Source organism: Callorhinus ursinus, unplaced genomic scaffold, assembly GCF_003265705.2.
Source record: "Callorhinus ursinus isolate GAN/ISIS: 27379988/994484 unplaced genomic scaffold, GSC_fseal_2.0 scaffold15, whole genome shotgun sequence".
Taxonomy (NCBI): domain Eukaryota; kingdom Metazoa; phylum Chordata; class Mammalia; order Carnivora; family Otariidae; genus Callorhinus; species Callorhinus ursinus.
Window position 1 is genome coordinate 17,336,396 of NW_027397077.1, and position 18,902 is coordinate 17,355,297.

The window sequence follows — 18,902 nt, forward strand, 5'->3', positions numbered from 1 at the left end:
GCATCTTTTAAGCCCCTGAATTCAGGTATTCCTGAAGTCAGTGTTACCTGAACCAGCATTTTAAAACAATTTTTTAAAAATTTACATACAGTAAGGGTGCCTAGGTGGCTCAGTTGGTTGAGCGTCTGACTCTTGGTTTCGGTCAGGTAATGATCTCAAAGTCATGGGATGGAGCCCCACATCTGGCTTTGTGCTCCGTGAGGAATCCGATTCTCTCTCCCTCTCCGTCCTGTTCTCCCGCTCTCTCTCAAATAAAGAAGCAAAATCTTAAAAAAAATAAAATAAAATTTACATACAATAAAATTGACTTACTTTTTGGTGCATAGTTCTGTGAGTTTTAACACATGCACATGAATATGTATAACTAGCATCACAATCAGTATACAAACAATTGCATCACCTCAAATGCTCTCTCCCTCATGCTGCCCCTTTATAGTCAAACCTTCTCTATGTTCCTCACCCCTGGCAATTACTATCTGTTCTCTACCCTTATAGTTTTATCTTTTCCAGAATGTTACATAAATGGAAACATACAAATGTAAATTTTGAGACTGGCTGCTTATACCTGGGATAAAGCCTTTGAAATTCATCCGAGGTGTAGCATGTATTAATAGTTCATACCCTTATATTGATGAGTAGTATTCTATTGTTTAATTGCCCCACAATTTTCCTTATTCATTCTCCCATTGAGGACACTTGGGTTGTTTCCAGGTTCTGCTGATTATGAATATAGCCTCTATAAACATTCAATCATAGGGGTTTGTGCAAACATAAGTTGCATTTCACTTGGGTAAATACCTAAAGTGGAATTGCTAGGTCCTGTGGTAAGCATATGTTAAACTTTATAATATTTTCCATTTTATATCCCCACCAGCAATGAATGAGAGTTCTATTTGCCTTGTATCCTACCTAGCATTTGGTATTGTTAGATTTTTTTAAAAAGTCATTCTAATAGGTATGCAGTGATATCTTATTATGATTTAATTTTCATTTTCATAATAGATTATGATGTTCAACAACTTTTCATGTGTTTGTCATCCATATATCCTCTTTGGTGAAGTGTCTCTTTATATCTTTTGCCCATTTTTACTTGTTTTCTTACTGTTGAATTTTGAGAGTTCTTTAAATATTTTAGATACACGTCATTTGTTGGATATGTGATTTGCAAATATTTTCTCTGAATCCGTAGCTTGTCTTTTCAGTCTCTTAACAGTGTCTTTTGTAGAGCAAAAGTATTTACTTTGCTGAAGTCATATTTATCGATTTTTTTTCTTTTATGGATTGGTATATCATTCTGGTATATCATTGAACACTTTGTCTAACCCAAGATCACAAAGATTGTCTCCTATGACTTCTAAATTTTTAAATTGTTTTATGTTTTAAATTTAGATTTATGATCCATTTTGGGTTAATTTTTGGGTAAGGTATGAGGTGTAGGCTGAGGATTATTTTTTTTGCAGTGAATGTCCAATTGTTCCAGTACCATTTGTTGAAAAAAAATCCTTATTATATGAAATTGCCTTTGCACTTTTGTAAAAATCAACTGGCCATATTTGTGTGGGTCTATTTCTGAGTTCTCTTTTCTATTTCATTGTTTTGTGTCTATACCTCCACCGATACTATATTGACTTAATGTAGCTTTATAGTATGTCTTAACAATCATGTAATATATGAGGCTTCCAATTTTATTCTTCTTTTTCATAATTGCTTGATTTGCTTTTCTTTTCCATATATTTAGAACCAGCTTGTCTGTATCTAGAAAAAGTCCTCCTAGGATTTTGACTAGAAATGCATTAGATCTATAGATTTATTGAAAGTTGACATTGTAACTGTAATGAATGTCCCAATCCATGGACATGGTATATCTCTCACATATTTAGCTTTACTTTGATTTCTTTCATCAACATTTTGTAGTTTTCAGTATAATGATCCTACACATGTTTTGTTAGATTTATACCTAAGTATTTCACTTTTGGGGATGTATTATAAATGAGTTTTTGACATTCAGTTTCCCATTAATCACAGCCTATATGTAGACATACAAGTTATTTTTGTAGGCCAACCTCGTATCCTAGAACCTTGCTAAACTCACTTATTAGTATTTAGAATTTGATAGGGATTACATTGAATCTATAGCTTGTTTTAGATAATATAGACATTTTAAAAATATTTCTTCTGATCCATAAATATGGGATATCTCTCCATTTATTTGTATCTTCGTCAATTTCTTTCATCAAAGTCTTGTAGTTTTCAGTGTACAGATCTTGCATCTCCTTGGTTAAGTTCATTCCTAACTGCTTTATTGTTGTTTTTTTTTTATGCTATTGTGAGTGAGATCTTTTTATTTCTGTTTCAGATATTTCATACTTCGTGTATAGAAACGCAATTAATTTCTGTATGTTGATTTTGAATTCTTCAAGTTTACTGAACTAGTTGATTAGTTCCAATAGTTTTTGGGTGTAGTTTTTAGAATTTTCTATATATAAGATCTTATCTGCAAACAAAGACAATTTTGCTCTTTCATTTCTAACTTGGATGCCTTTTATTTCTTTTTCTTTTTTCTTTTAAATTCCAGTACGTTTAACATACAGTGATATATTAGTTTCAAGTATACAATATAGTGATTCAACAATTCTATACATCACCCAGTGCTCATCACCACAAGTGCACTCCTTAATCCCCATCACCTATTTCACCCACTCCCTTACTCCCCTCCCCTCTGGTATGTTCTCTACAGTTAAGAGGCTATTTCTTGGTCTCTCTCTCCTCTTTTTCCTTTGCTCATTCGTTTTGTTTCTTAAATGTCACATATGAGTGAAATCATATGGTATTTGTCTTTCTTTTATTTCTTTTTCATGATTGTTCTAGCTAGTACTTCCAAATGTCCTATGTTGAATGGGAATGGTGAGAATGTGAACTCTTATCTTATTCCTGATCTTAGAAGAAAAGCTTTCAGTCTTTCACTGTTGAATATGATGTTAGCTTTTATCATGACCTTTATATGTTGAGGTTTATTCTTTCTATGCCCAATTTGTTGAGTGTTTTCACATGAAGAGATGTTATATTTTGTCAATGCTTTTTCTGCATCTATGGAGATGATCATATGATTTTATCTTTCATGCTATTAATGTGGTGTATCACATATTGATTTGTATGTACTGACTATCCTGGTATCCCAGGGATAAACCTCATTTGCTCATGCAGTAGAATCCTTTTTATGTGTTTGTTATTATTTTTCATCAGGGATATTGGCCTGTAGTTTTCTTTTCTTGTGGTGTCCTTATCTGACTTTGGTATCAGGGTAATGCTGGCTTTGTAAAATAAGTCTGGGAGTGTTCCCTTCTCTTCATTTTTTTAGGAAGTGATTGAGAACGATTGGTGTTAATGCTTCTTTAAATGCTTGATAGAAATCACCAGGAAAACTATCTGGTCCTGGACTTTTCTTTGTTGGGAGGTTTTTGATTACTGATTGAATCTCCTTACTTGTTATTGGTCTGTTCATATTTTCTATTTCTTCATGATTCAATCTTGGTACGTTGTTTGCTTCTAGGAAGTTATCCATTTCTTCCAGATTATTCAATTTGTTGTCATACTACTGTTCATAGTGGCCTCTTATGATCCTTTGTATATCTGTAGTGTCAGTTGTATGTCTCTTTCATTCTGATTTTATTTATTTGAGTCTACCCTCTTTTTTTCTTAGTTAGTCTAACTAAAGGTTTGTCAATTTTGTTCACATCTTCGGAAAAAAAAACAAACAAAAAACTGCTCTTTCATTGTTTCTATTGTTTTTCTGGTTTCTATTTCATTTATTTATTTCATCTATTTTTATTCCTTGAGTTATAGTCATATTGCTTATTTGAGATATTTTCTTTAAAAAAAAAAACGTTTTTACAGTCTATCACTGTAAACTTCCCTCCTGGTACTGTTTTTGCAGCATCCTATAGGTTTTGGCATGTTAATGTTTCCTTTTTTTTTTTCCCAAGATATTTTAAGATTTCCCTTTTTCTTTCTTCTTGGACCCATTGCTTGTTCAGAAGTGTTTTGTTTAATTTCCATATATTTGTGCATTTTCCAGCTTTCCTCCTATTACTGATTTCTAGTTTCATACCATTGTGGTCATAAAAGGTATTTGGTATGATTTTAATCTTAAATTTGCTAAGACTTGTTTTGTGACCTATCATATGATCTATCTTGGAGGATGATCAAGGCACACTTGAGAATAATATGTATTCTTCTGCTGCTTAATGGAATATTCTGTATATTTTTGCTGGCCCATTTGGTCTAAAGTATAGTTCAAGTCCAATGTTTCCTTGATTTTCTGTGTAGGTGATCTATCCATCGTGAAAAGTGGGGTATTGAAATCTACTATTCTTCATGTTTGTGGGTTTGATTACTGGAAAATTATTGTGATCCTCATGTTACCTGATTTTTCATATTCCTTAAAGTTTTGCATTGCTGTGTTTGCATTTTAAAGTAGCATCACCTCCTCTGGTCTTTACTAAATACCCATTCTAATGTGTCCAAACTCTTTTTTTCTCCCCCTCTGGTGGTGGTGTACTGGGACTTCTCCTCTGGAAATCTGAATTTCCACAAAGTCTCTCGGGTCCACAAGTGATTGTTTAAGACAGTGTTTTTCATGGGCTCTCAGACTGTGGCCAAGAGGGGCCGGAGCTAGTTTGCAGGCCACTGCAGGGTGCACAGCTGAGACTGAGGTCTGTCTGCCTACTGCCTGATGTGTGGGTGGGCAACTCGTTCTGGGACACTTTGTGAATGGTGCTGGATCCTCTAGCTCCCTCAAATGCTTTTTTTGTGGATGAATGTCAAGGTTTTGTTGTTGGAGGAGGGGATAAAAACAAAGGACATTCTATGTAACCATGATGTTGATATTACCATAAATGTTTTGTTGGTGGTGGTGGTGGTGGTGCTTTGAGAGAGGGAGCAGGGGAAGAGCAGCGGGAGAGGGAGAGAGAATCTTAAGCAGGCTGCATGCCCAGCATGGGGCTCAACGTGGAGCTTGATCTCACAACCCTGAGATCCTGACCTAGGCCAAAACCAAGAGTTGTATGCTCAACTGACTGAGCCACCCACGCGCCCTGTCTCTGTTTTTTAAAATAAGTTTATTGTAGAAAAGTTTAAATGTATAAGAAATATAAAGAAGAAAATAAAAATCACTGGTAATTTTATCATCCTAGGATAATCATTTAAAATATTTTAGTGTATTTACTTCCAATAACATATATATATTTATTTTTTGTTTTTCTTATTTTTTAAGATTTTATTTATTTATTTCAGAGAGAGAGAGAGCAAGTATGGGGGGAGGGACAGAGGAAGAAGCAGACTCCCCTCTGAGCAAAGATCCTGATGCAGGCTTTGATCTCAGGTCCCTGGGATAATGACCTGAGCCAAAGGCAGACACTTAACCAACTGAGCCACCCAGGTGCCTCAATATATTTATTTATTTTTTTTTAAAGGTTATTTATTTCTTTAACAGAGAAAGAGAGAGAGAGAGAAAGAGAGAGCAGGAACACAAGCAGGGGGAGTGGGAGAGGGAGAAGCAGGCTTCCTGCCTAACAGGGAACCCCATGTGGAGCTCGATCCCAGGACCCCAGGACCTGAGCTGAAGGCAGATGCTTAACGACTGAGCCACCCAGGCATCCCTATATATTTATTTTTTATAAAGTTAAGCTAAGACTATGTATGCGTTTTCCCATTTTTACCTTACAAGCAAGGTAAGCATTTTTCCCATGTCCTCATAAACATCATTTAAATTTCTATGAAATAACCTATTATATCAATGATAGGTGTTTCAATTGTTTTTATGCATAATTTCCTGTTATAAATATCATTGCAAGAATACCTTTATAAACATTTTTGAGAGATTTCTATTTCTGATTATCTGTCTCTCTCTTTTTAAATAACCTCCTTTTTCCTAATGATGGACAATACTTTCCCATAATCGTTCATGAATATGTTTCTATTATCTTATTTATTATTTATTTTTATTTAGGTATTGCATTTTATTTATTTTTTTAAATTCAAGTAGAGTTGACACTGATTATCTCTCTTTTAAAAGTTTATTCACTTATTTTTTAGTAATCTCTACACCGAGTGTAGGGCTCGAACTCACCACACCAAGATCAAAAGTCACATGCTCTTCCAACTGAGCCAGCCAGGTGCCCCTACTATCTCTGTTTTAAGAAAGTACTAAAGTTAAATTTCTGGGGCCAAAAGTTGTAAGTATTTTTGAGGTTCATGATACAGATTAACTAATTTTTTTTAAGACATTTATACCAAATCGTATTTTACTGGCAGCATACAAGTACCCCCTTCACTGCATTTTTACCAGCGTTTAGTTTATCAAGGAATATTTCGCATGTGAATTTTCTCTTTCTTTCTCTCTTTCTTTCTTTCCTTCCCTCCCTTCTTCCCTCCCTCCTTCCTTCTTTCCTGCCTTCCTTCCTTTTATGTTGTTTACTTTTTTAGGGGGTTAGGTTACTGAGACATTGTATATGTGGAAAAAAAAAGCCCCTTCAGAAAAATTTGGGATCTTCCTTCACTAACAAAATCCTAAACAGAAAACTTAAATCCATTGGTGTCACATATTTCCTATTTATTTGAAGTCCCCTTATTTTCTGCAATTGTGGAAAATGCTGTCTGTGAAAACAATTTTAGGTTTTAACACATTCACTTTCAAAAGCATCATTGTAAATAGAGCATAATATTCCACTAGATAGCTATATAATTATTCAATTGATCTATAGTTGAAAATCTACTTTTTTCCAAGTTTTAGCTGGAAATACTGTGATAAAGATTCTTGTTCATGAATTGTTATCACCATCTCTGATGACTGGGCCTACGATGTTTGTGAATCATGTTAGTATGATTTTCGCTTTGACTTTAGCCTTTAGGTCTGGTAACTAGGCTTCAAGACTTACTTTCCGAGCCCTGCCTTACTTTGCAGTCCTTGGTAGTGTCACTTCAAGTTACCCAACCTTTTGATGTCTTAGTTTTTACTTCTTTAAAATAGGAATAATAATAGTTCCCACTTTAGAAGACAGTTGTCAAGGCTTAAATGAGATTATAGCTACTTTTTTGCTGCCTATTCTTCTTCTATTCCTTATTCTTCTAATGCGCTAAAAATCAAAAGTAAGCCTTGCCTCTACCACCAGGTTTGTCATCTATAACCCTAGTCCAGGCAGAGGTATAGGGCCCAAGCAAGGGCAATCAAAATACATTCTGGGGAGTCAATATGGACATTGGGAAAGATCTCTCTTTGAGGCCAGGTGTCACCAGGAGCGAGACAGGAAAGTCAAAGGAAAGGAAAGTAGAGCCATCAGAGCTCCAGAGGGAATTTGGAGACATCACTGGAGCCTTAAACTTCCTTCCAAAGCCTTAAACTTCCTACCAGTGATATAAATCATTAACTTCCTTTCTTTGCTCCAATTGGTTCATTTGGTGCTTCTCCTGTTTGTAACCAAAGCAGCTTTATCAGTCATTTTTGCTGATAGTATTTAATCCTACTTTTATTTTTATTTTTAAAAAAGATTTTATTTATTTATTTGAGAGAGCGAGGAGAGAACAAGTGAAGGGGAGGGGCAGAGGGGCAGAGGGAGAGGGAGGAGCAGACTCCCCGCTGAGCAGGGAGCCCAATGAGGGGCTCCATCCCAGGACCCTGGGATCATGACCCAAGCTGAAGGCAGACGCTTAACCAACTGAGCCACCCAGGTGCTGCTTAATCCTACTTTTAAATAGTGTATTAAAACAGTACCACTACTTGTTCATTCTCTTTAGGCCGCTGAATATAGGGCATCATGTAATGACAAGTATCATTATTATTAGAGGTCTTTGAGGTTTTTCTTTTTTACGTTTTTTTCTAAATAAACATATTTTGCTGTCTTTATTTCTTTTACCCTAAAATAAACACTGCCCCCGAATTTGAAGTCAGGATGACTAGAAGAGGTTTTCTGTTGTTATTGTTTTGCAAGGATTCACTTGTGAGGTTGAAAATATGGTCACAAGTGTGGTTTGTCTATCCATGAAAACCATCTAAGGGGAAAAGGTTAATGGCTTCCGTGCAAGGTCCTAGAGCTGCTCTAACAAAGTACTATAAACTGGGTAGCTTAAAACAGCAGGTATTTATTGCTGCACAGTTCTGGATGCTAGGAGTCCAAAATCAAAGTGTTGCCTGGGCCGTGCTCCTCCTGAAACATGTAGGGAAAATCTTTTGCTTCTTCCCAGCTTCTGGTGTGTGCCATCAATCCTTGGCATTCTTTGGCTTATAAATGTGTCATTTCAGTCACATGACCGTCTAGTTCCCATATGTTTGCACATTGCCGTCCCTCTGTACTTGTCTGTGTCTGTGTCCATATTTCTCCTTTTGGTAAGGACACCGGTTTATTGGATTGGGCCCCCCCTCTAATGACCTCATTTTCACTTACCTCTGTAGAGACCCTGTTTCCACATCATGTCATTCTGAGGTACTAAGAATTAGGTACTAAGGGTTAGGACGTCAAAATTTCTATTTTCGGGGGGAAACAATTCAACCTACAGGCATCATCTGGTTTTAACAGTAGATAATTTGCAAAGGCCACCATTCCTCTCACCCTTGTTTTCATACCCCATTTGCAATGAGAGTTTGCTGCTTCTCCTCTAAGAACTAGAGTCTATTTCTCCCTCTCCCTGAACTGGGGCTTTTAGACTTGATTTGACCAAGTCAAATCTTCCATAAAATGCAATGGAAGAGATGTGATGCCACTGGTGAGTCTAGATTTCAAGACACTTTATAGCCTCCGCTCTCATTCCTACTAGCCTGAGACCATTTTGTGAATAAGTCTGAGACTGGCGGCTGGAATTGTCCATGGATGAGAACTGAGGTGCCCCAGCCAACAGCACTAATTGCCCGGCATGTGAGTGAGGCCATCTTGGACCAGGCTGATCCAGGCGAGACTCTGGTAGCTGGTGCTAAAGCTGCATTGAGTTACCTCAGACACGACGAGCAGAACTACTGCCCAGCCCAGCACAAATTGCTGGCCTACAAAATCAAGATTATATATATAAAAAAAAAAGGTTGTTGTTTCAAGTTACTACGTTTTCCAGCGATTTGTTACGTAACAATAAATGATTGATACAGTCGATCTGAGCGTTTTGTTTACTATCTCAATCACATCACCTTGGTTAAATCACTTCTAAAAGCTCCTGCTTGTTTCTTTGTAAAATGTGGGTATTTTGCTGATCTTTTGCAATCAGTTCCAGGTTTCAAGTCTTTAGTTTCAATTTAATAAAAACCCAACTCAAAGAGGCACACGGAATAAAGGGACCTTATCAGTCCAAGTAAGTGACAAGTCCAGGGGCTTGGTCTGGCTTCCAGTAGCTTAATTGAAGGACTCAAGTGATTGAATCAAGAGGTCTGATGGCTTCCCCCTCTCCATTCTGTTTTCCTCCGGGTATCAGCTTCATTCTCAAGCAGGCTCTTCCCAAGTGGAGCCCTGCTTTCTTGTTGAGGCTTAAGGTCATCCAATTTGGCAAACCCAGGAAGAAGTTTGGCGTTCATTGGACCAAGTGGAAATATGTGGCTGTTACTAACTCAATCAGGCCAGGAGGCTGTGATGCTCCAAATAGTCAAGGCTGGGCCATGTGTCCATGCTGAACCAGTGAGGTAGAAAGGCAGAGGGTAATACTGGAGGAAAAAGGATCAAGACCATCCGTAGAGATTAGGACAAAGGAAAACTAAAGTGCTGTTACCGGAAGAAAAGACATGGAAGTTGAGCAGGCAGAAAGTAACATTTTCACCCTCTCTTGCATAGGCTTGTTGAGCAGAGAACAGTAATAGCGCACATTTATTAAATGCTTATTAGGTGCCCCACACTGTTCTAAGTACTTCACTCTTTTTAACTCCTTTAATCTTCTCAATTTAGAAGCAGGTGCAGTTATTACTCTCTCTTTATGAATGAGGGAACTGAGGCACAAAGTGGTTCAGTTGCCCGTGGTCAAACAGATACAAGTCCCATCGGACTAGACTGGCTTGAAACTGATCACCTGTAACTATCAGTCTATACTCAAAACAGACCACCAGCACTATGGTAGGTAGAACTCTAGGATGGTCCCCAAGATTTCTACCCCCTGGTGTATAATCCCCACTTCTGAGAGTGGGGTTAGACCTAAGAATGTGATGGGTTAGTTACTCCCTTCATTAGGTTATATTTTACACCCAAAGTGATGGGATGGTCACTCCCAAAACTTCTACATAGCTGCCTGTAGGGAGATTCTCTGTTGGCAGAAGTGAGCTGCCTTTTTGTGAGGGCTGTGCGGTTTGGACCTGAAGACCATCCCTAGCTGAGATCTACCTCTGGCGCACAACCAGAAAGAAAATAGGGATCTCTGTCCTCCAAATACAAAGAACTGAATTCTGTCAATAATCTGAAAGACCTGTGAGGAGAACCCGGAGATGCAGATGAGAATGCCTGGGAGACACCTTGATTTCAGGAGACCCTGAACAGAAGACACAGTTACACTGCACCCCAACTTTGGACCTGCAGAGCTGTGAGATAATAAACGTGTACTGTTTGAGGCTGCTACGTTTGGGGGTAATTTCTTACCAATACCGGCCCTCTCTGTCACCTTCCTATCTTCTCATCAGGGTATCTCTTCCCTCCTTTGGCCCTCCCAAAGGCCCTCACACCAACTCTCCTGGGGTGCTCACCATATTCTGTAGCCCCCCATGTCTCCTGGGGGAGGGGTGTGTGTTGTAATCATCAGGTGGGCGCATTGTCGGGTTCACTACCTGGTCATTCTGTGCTCCCAGCACTTGATACAGTTGTATATATGGTATGTATGAGCTGTTCTGTAATTGATCATAGAGTGAATGAAAAGGCATCCTGTTTGGTATTCATTTAAACTTCTATTTTTATTAAGAGGCCTGGTAAGGCCTGGGTTGTGGGAGGGTGTTTTCCAAAACTTCAACCCAGGGCCCCAAGACAGTCACCAGCCTGGATCTAATTCAACATTAATTTTTAGTGTGGGGCATCCTCTACCATAAGGGTAGTGGTAATTTACTCTCCAAACCCATGTGAACTTTCCCCCACTCCTAAGCCACTTCTCCCACTCACATTTCAGTGTCTCCCCAAACCAACATTTCTTTGCCTTTGCCAAGCTATGAGGGCAGACAGGCCTCAGAATCCCGACTCTACTACTCACTAGCTGGGGATCCATTATTCTTCTCTGAGCCTGTTTCTTTGTCCATACATGAGGGAAAAAAATAATCCCCACCGCTGGCAGAACTCTTGTAAGGATTCCGTGAAAGAATGTATCCTGTACTTTGGCAGGTAAGCTCCACAAAGGTCACAGGCCTTGCCTTTTTCTTCATGAGTGTGTTCCTACTATGCCCTGCACAGCTCAGCGCTCAATCAATTTGTTGAATGAACACTTTGTGCAAAGAAGTCAGCACAGTGCCTGGGAGGTAGGAGGCATTCCACAAATGGCAGTTTTTATTATGTACATTTTGCAAAGGAGGAAATTCACCTGGGGATGTCTGTCCAGGAGGTGTGTTCTGTTCTGATTCAAATTACACGGATTTTATCAGTCACTCTTTAGTAAGGTAGCCAGACACGCCGGGGTCATTTTAACCTCTCTCAAAGCTCCTACTGACAAAGGGATATCCCTTAAATACGACACTCCCAAGAAAACGGACCTTCAAGCTTTTATGGGGGAGTCAGGATTCCAACAAAACCAGGAAGGACCAAATCCCAAAGCAAACAAACTCATTACCCGCACTGAGGGTGGGTGTTCACCCCTGTTCAGCTAAAGATAGAGCGCGGGCCCTCCCCGGGAACTTCCTGGCTTTTATTAGTTTGTAATCCCAAACGTAACTTTTCAAAGGTTTTTCTTTTGGAAGTGTGGGTGTGAAACTGCTTCCCTAATCACATCTTGCAGGAGGATCTCCGAACATCTGTACATTATTTGAAAACCTAGCATCCGGTTGGGGATGTTTGGGTGGGTGGGTGGGGGACCCTGCGTGGTGGGATGAAACAGCAGGGGCACGTTAAAAACATGTCAAAATGGCTTTTAAGCAGAGGCAGAAAAATTAGGCAAAAATTACAAATGGCAAATTACCTTGGCTCAATTACACGTTTAATCAAAAGCCCGCCTCCCCCACTTTTAGCACCCGCGTTAAGAAGAGAAAATAGGGCGCTCAGAAGTCTGAGCGATAAAGATCTTCTCACCGAAAGTCAAGAGACAAAACTCATTACAGATAAGCCCAGTCCTCCCCTTTCCCCCGGACGCCTCTCCCGGATTGCTAAAGAGACAGCCGCTCCCGGGGTAGCTGCCAGGAAATCGGTCCTGCCCCGCGGCGCTGCTTTCACCCAGCCGGGGGTGAGAGGCACACTTCCTGCGCTCTCCCCACCACCCAGCCGGAGCGCGGGAACCTTCCCTCCTCCCGCGGAGCTGCGAGTTGGAAAAACTCCACCGATCCTTCGTGGCGAGGGGAAAAAGGGTGTGGGGATCGGAAGGGCTGGATTTTGCAAGCCCAGGATCGATATCCTTCCCCACCCCCCGTCCCCAGCCGCCGACTCGGCCAATGGAAGCCTGAAAGAAAGAAAAAAAAATTAAATCCCAACGCCGCCCGAGTGTACAGGCCTCTCGGCTTTGTTTCCAGGCGGGGGAATGTGCCGGGCTGGGGGTGCGAGCCGGGACTGAGCAGGGCGCGCCCCGCTGCGGCGCTGCTAGAAGCGCTGGCAGCCGAACAGGAAACACCCTCGTTCAAAAAAGAAAGGCAGCCGGCCGTCCCCCTCTCCTTAGACCCGAACCAAGCCCCCCCTTCCCCACAGGGGAAGCGAGCAACGCGGACGGAGGAGAGACCTTTCGTCAAACCCGCGCAAAGCTCTGCGTCTTGGAAGGGCTAGCAGAACTGGAATCTGGCAAAGACTCGCCAGCTCCAGAAGGCGGCCGCCCTCCTTCCTCTCTCCGAGACCCGGCCAGAGCCGTCCCCAGCCCTCAAACTGCCTCAGCGGAGCCCGCAATCTCGCGGGCCACGCGCGGGGAGTAGCCGGCTTTGAGACCCCTCGGAGGCTGGAGCCGAGCGCGGCTGCTTTAAGAGCGCGGTGAGCGCGCTCCCGCGGCCCGCAGCCCCGGCGGCGCGCCCCCGTGCCTGCCGCGCGCCCCTGCTCGCGCGCCGCCGCGCGCCCCCTGCTCGCTCGCTCGCTCGCTCGCCGGCTTTAAAGTCTCTGCCAGGATCCATGCTCACATGTTACTTCCTGTATGGAGGCATGGCCAGTTTCCAGCCCCGCGCTCCTCGTTCCTCCCCAGCCTGCGCTGGAGCCACAACTTTCAGGAGCATGGACTGAAGGCGCCCTCGCCCCAGCGCCCCTCTGAGATCCTTTGTGTTTTCCTCCGTTTCCTCCGGCCGTTTCTATTTTGGGGGGGGCTCTTCGCTCCCCCCGCCTCTCCCCTCCCCTTCCCCGCTCGCAAACATGCCTCCTTCCTTCCCCGGGCCCTGGAAGGAGCTGCCTGCCTGAAGCCCGAAGACGCCGCGCCGCGCTCAGCCCCACCGCCGCCCGCCGGCTCTCGGGCTGCGCTGCGCCGCCGACTCAAGTTGGGGATCTTCGGCTGCTCGCCGCCGCCGCTTGCGGTCCCTGCCTGCCCCGGGCCCCGGGCATCGTCGCCGCCCGCTGATTCCTCGCCCTGCTCGCTCGGCTTGCTCTTTTTTGAACGGAAAGCAGCCCTTCTCCACCGAGGATCGTCCCCAGCGTGGCTCCGCGTTCCCGGTCACTTTTTGAGATTTTTCCGGGGGGCGCTCGGCGGCTTCCCGGATTCCAGGGGGACTCGGGCCGCCGAGCGCGGGGGGCCCGTAGAGCGGGCGAGCAGGGGAAGAGCCAGGGTTTAGCGGAGGCTCACACGGAGACAAGAACTTATTCAACAAGTTTACCCCCCTGCCTTCTTCTTTTCGATGTGCGTTTTCGGACATGCGGAGGTTACTGGAACCGTGTTGGTGGATTTTGTTCCTGAAAATCACCAGTTCCGTGCTCCATTATGTCGTGTGCTTCCCCGGTGAGTGCCGGCCGCTGAGGGGACCCGGCCCTGGCCGGCGCGCGCGGGGGATGCGGAGTTGTCTCCGCGGCACGGAGCTCGGGCGCACGTCCCGGGGACCCCAGAGAGGGTGAAGGGGGGCCGGGCAGACGGGGAGGAGAGAGGGATCCGCTCCGCTGGTTCTGGCGGCGTTTAGAGAGGCTGATGGTTGGTGTGGGTGGAAGCAGGGGCTGGCCGGGAAAGGGGGACAGGGGCCGTAAGGGTCTGCTCTCGCTCAGGTTTTGGGGGGGTCTGGGGGAGCCCGAGTAGGAAGAAAAGCTCGCTTTGCTGATCCGTCACCGTTCGGGAGAGCCAGAGCTCTGGGGCGGTTGAAGAGACTGGGGCCAGGGGAGGATGGTTCTAGATTTGGGGGGCCCAGGGTGCGCCTCTCGCCCCCGACAGGATTGAAGGAGCTCGGAAGGAAGGGGGACTTGCTTTGCTGCTTCCCGACCATTTGGAGAGGGTGTTAAGAGGTTGGAAGCTGGAGGCTGACCGTGGAGGATTGGGATGTTGGGAGCAGCCTGCGTACTCGTGTCCGGGGCGAGGGACGACCCCCGCTCGGGGCTGGGACGCGGGGCTGCCCTTCGGTGCTGGAGCGAGGCAGCCTTCACGGGCGCGGGGGCCGGGCGGAGCTGGGAGCAGGCGGTTTAGGGAGATCGTGGCTCCCCCAGCTCCGGCCCGCGGCCCCTTTTACCCTGCAACTCTGCTCCGCGGGGTTGCTCCAGTAGGGGCGCCGGGGGCGGGGGTGGTCGGCGGCTGGGTTGCTGTTCGCGCCGGGGCGGATTTTTTTCTCGTCTCGCATGCCCTGCCTACCTTCATCTTTGCCCTTTTACAGGCTGTTCGTGGCTGGCCGACCTAGACCCGGTCCTTTATGGCCGGGTTAAGATGGGAACGGTATTGGCCATTGGTGACGATAATACATCACCGCACGTAGCGGTGTGCGGCTCGGCGACCCTCCACTACCAGCCCTCCACTGGCCGACCCTCTTTCCTCTCCCCTCCGGAAGGGCAGAGACCAGCCGCCCCCCTCCCTCGTCGCCCCCCCCCCCCCGCTACAGCTACACCTACACCTACACCTACACCTCTGAGCTCCTTTGAGTCTGTCCAGCACCCTCCCCTGGAGTGGAGGCCACGTCCTCTGCCCTAGCCTGGGAACGGGTGGGAAGAAGGGGGTGATTCGCTTTTTCATCTCGCTGTCCTAGGGATAGAGAACCCCCCAGTTTTTCTGCCCTCTCATCCATTAACTCTTGGCTACCCAGAGGTGGGGGTTATCTGAACGAAAAAAAAGGAACGTGCCCTGATGTTTCTGCTCTCTCTGGTCACAGCCGCCTGTCCCCGAGCGGCCTGAGCGCAAGGTTTTGGTGCAGCGGGCCCCCCAGCTCCATCGTGCGCCCTGCAACAGGGCGCGGGCGCTCTCGCTGCCCTCGGGGACCTGCTTGGGGAGTGGCAGCGAGTGTCCCTTTTGCAGGCACAGGGGTGGCCTCGAGCAGAGAGGCAAAGCACAGTCTTTTCTACGGCACCCCCTTTCTCCTCTGCGCATCCTCCTGCCCTCGGAGCCGCAGGGAGCTCCTGCCACTGCCCAGGAACCCAGCTCGGATGGCTAGCGAGGACGTGTGCCCACACTAACCCTGAGGCCTGCGGTTTGCCTACCAGGGTCCTGCTTCCACGGGGCTGGGGGCGGCATTTCCCTTTTAAAAAATGCCCTCTGTCCCTTAAAAGACTGTTGCTCCTTCTAGACTTTCTTTGCCGTGGACTTGCCGGCTGAGTGGGCTCAGGTGCACAGTGGGGTCGAGCTTTGTAAGGGTCACGCTTTAATGGGGGCAGGGGGAGGCAGCAGGAGAGCAGCCTTGCGAAATAAGAGGAATTTCTAATTCCATGTCTGGCGTTATCCTTAGCTCGGGTATGCAGCCAGTGGGTTGGCCGTGGTTTTCTTTTCCCTGATGTCTCAGGAAGCTTGAAATCCAAAATGGGACCTCCAGTGATACCGCCTTCGTGGGGCTTGGACAGTTTTCATCTCCACATTTTCTTTTCGTGCCCACGCTGCGAGGTAAATAGCACATTCCCTCGCCTCGGAGCCTAAGAGTGTCGGAAAGGGAAGGGGCAGTGGTGTGAGGCACGGGGAAGAGGGTCTGTGGTTCGGAAAAGTGCCTCCGGAGAGGGCACAGCGAGCAGCCTTTGGAACCAGGCAAAGTTAAAAATGTCAGAGTCGGCTTTCCGTTTTTCCAAGGTGCCGCGACGCCGCTGGACCTCAGGGGGCGCCCCTGAGCCACTGGTGGGGCTCCTACCACCTCCACTGGTCCGGCTCGGCCTTATGGGTGCGGTGGGGCGGCGGTGGGAGCGGGGACCCGGCGCACGCGGCCGGGTTCCGAGGCTCGGGAGCTGCGGGTGCGCCCTGGAGCGAGGAGGCGGCCTCCGCTGGGCTCTGCTGCTCCTGGCCCGCTCGGAACCCGGTGGGGGCCTGCGTTGGCTTTGGGACCCCCTCTTCTTGCCCTCTGTAACCTCGGAAGCCTTTATCTGGTTGGCACGACGGATAAAGATGCTTCTGGTGTTGGATTAGGGTCCTCCTTGTGAGGTCTTACCCCAAATCCCTCGTTATTTTGTTTGTTTTCTCTCGGGATGACCGAAGTTAGATTTGTTCTCAACTCTTGTTCAGGATACAGGATATCTGTAATTTGGGAGGGTTTTGGAAACAGCCCTGCCGTGGATCTTTCCCCAGCTAGTCGGAAACAGTGGCTTTTAGTCTCCCAACAACAGTACAGTATATGGCAGGTGTGGGACCCGCATCTCGGTTAGTGTTTAGAGTGGTATTTCCACTTTTCAGAGCAGAAGTGTTATCAAACATATTTCAGTGCATAGTACCATTCTTTTCCTACATCTTTTAAAAAAATACTCTTACAGAAAGATTTATGAAAATAGGAAAATATAATGGATCCCTATGGATCCCCCTACCCACTTACAGCAGTTATGAACTCAACCTTTTCTGTCCCCCGCCACCCTCCCTAACACCTGCTTAGTTTAAAGCAAATCTTATGCATACTTCTTTTAAGCATTTGGCATATGTATCTAATCATTGGGAGTCTAAGTGCCGGCAACAGGATATAAAATATGGCACTTGAGAGGGTTAACATTTTATGTATTTTACATTTGTAAGCTATTCAGCAGAAACGTAAAAAAATTTTTTTTTTAATTGATTTCTTCTCTCTTTCCATCCTCAGTGAAACCGTTCTCTTTGATTCTGGTATGTTTGTACCATAATTACATTACATCTAGGAGGCTGACATTGGAAACACTTCAGATGGATAAGCTTTGCTGTGTACTTTGGATGTGTCAGAATCAGAGGATCCATGATTGATGTCTGGTGAATCTCTCTCCAGCGTCTCTTGGTGCATTTGCATGTACATGCTTATTCCTGATGGACATTCTATATGGCCTTCTTAGAAAAATGCAAAAGTAATGTTCGAAAACCAGCAGTCTTACTCTTTAGGGATGGAGTGAGAAATCATGCATGTCCCCCCACACCCTAACCCCCACTTGAGATATTCTGTTCCAACATGAAGAATCTTTGTCCAGTCTTGAAGCTTCGTCCCTTTGTGGTATACAGTCTTTTCATGTTTCCGTCTAAACAGTGTTCCTCTTACAGAGCTGATGAAGTTAGAACATTAATACAAATACACCTATCAGGACTCTATAGAAATGGGAAGTTGCTGTTGCTGGAGGCAGAAAGGTTAAGGAAAGGTTGGCTGAAAAGAGAAAAAGATCTATCCAGTAGTGAAGCATCTCCCCTTAATTATGGACTTGTTTTCACCGAGTAAAAGATTATATCGTTTACATGAAGCAGTGCAGGGATAGTAAAACAAAACAAAACCCCTTTCACGTTCATCTTTGTGTTCTGAAAAACTCCCAAGTTAATGTGGTGTAATCAGTTATATATTGGTGTACCAGTTGGAATGGACTTCTGCCGTTCATGTGAGATCATTAAAAATGCCCCATAGCAGTTGTTAATTCAGACCACCCCCCCATCTTCCTCCCTCCCTTGTTTTTCTGGAAACTTCTTAACTAAAAGGACAGTCTGGACACTTACCATTAACCTTACCTAGGTGAAGACAGCAAATGTTGCTAATGCTTTGTTGCTTCACCTCTTTCCTTTTATGGTTTTTTTTTATCTGAATTTCCATTCAATATTTTATTTGCATAGCATGCAGGATAATGCAGTGGTATTTCTAAGCAGGTAAAGCTTATAAGATGGGTGTACATTCTGAATTGCAAGAATATAAAAATTATGATTAACATTTTCATCCTGGGGCGTATCTTCATGTGGTCACATTTCATAAAGCAAAACTTCCGAAGTTATCTGAAGTTATCTCAGAAATTCTTGATTCTCTACCCCCTTCCCTCCCCAATAAGCCCTTGTTGTGCTTTGGTACAGGTTGACCACTATCAGGCGATAAGTGGTAATCACTGAAACTACATTTTTGGCTGTATGTGTGGAGAATAAAAGGCCTGTGTATCTAATAATACGAGGGAGGCCAAGGAGGTGTGCCTGGCTCCTAGCAGAGGTTATTTTAGGCAAAGCTACTAAGTACTGTATAGGGCTTCATGGAAAGAAAAGAAATGTTCAGTTGAGAAGAGCCTGCCCCCAACAGGCAGTGGGAGTTGCTTATGGAGTTTGTCCCCGAATGAGGTTGCTTGGGCACCCATTAAGTCCTCACTAAGTATTTGCAAACGATGAAAAGATCAGGTACTTTGGATTCCCTGCCTGAGAAATGGGAATGACCATCTTGCTTGTAAAGAACTGAATGCCGGACTATGGCGATTTTCTGTGCACTTAAAAGATCAGAGGCA

At 44.8% G+C, this 18,902-nt stretch overlaps 1 protein-coding gene across 3 annotated transcripts in view; it reads left to right on the forward strand.

The window, feature by feature from the left end:
- Positions 1 to 13,216: 13,216 nt before the first annotated feature.
- PTPRG (protein tyrosine phosphatase receptor type G) overlaps positions 13,217 to 18,902 on the forward strand; it is a 692,071-nt gene continuing 686,385 nt past the window's right edge. The window contains exon 1 of one of the 3 annotated variants that reach the window (XM_073901477.1): positions 13,217 to 14,043. In XM_073901477.1, the coding sequence (XP_073757578.1) occupies positions 13,959 to 14,043 (85 nt within the window). In that variant the 5' untranslated portion in view covers positions 13,217 to 13,958. The remainder of the gene's footprint in view (positions 14,044 to 18,902) is intronic. The other 2 variants (XM_073901476.1, XM_025885589.2) reach the window with 2 other exon arrangements.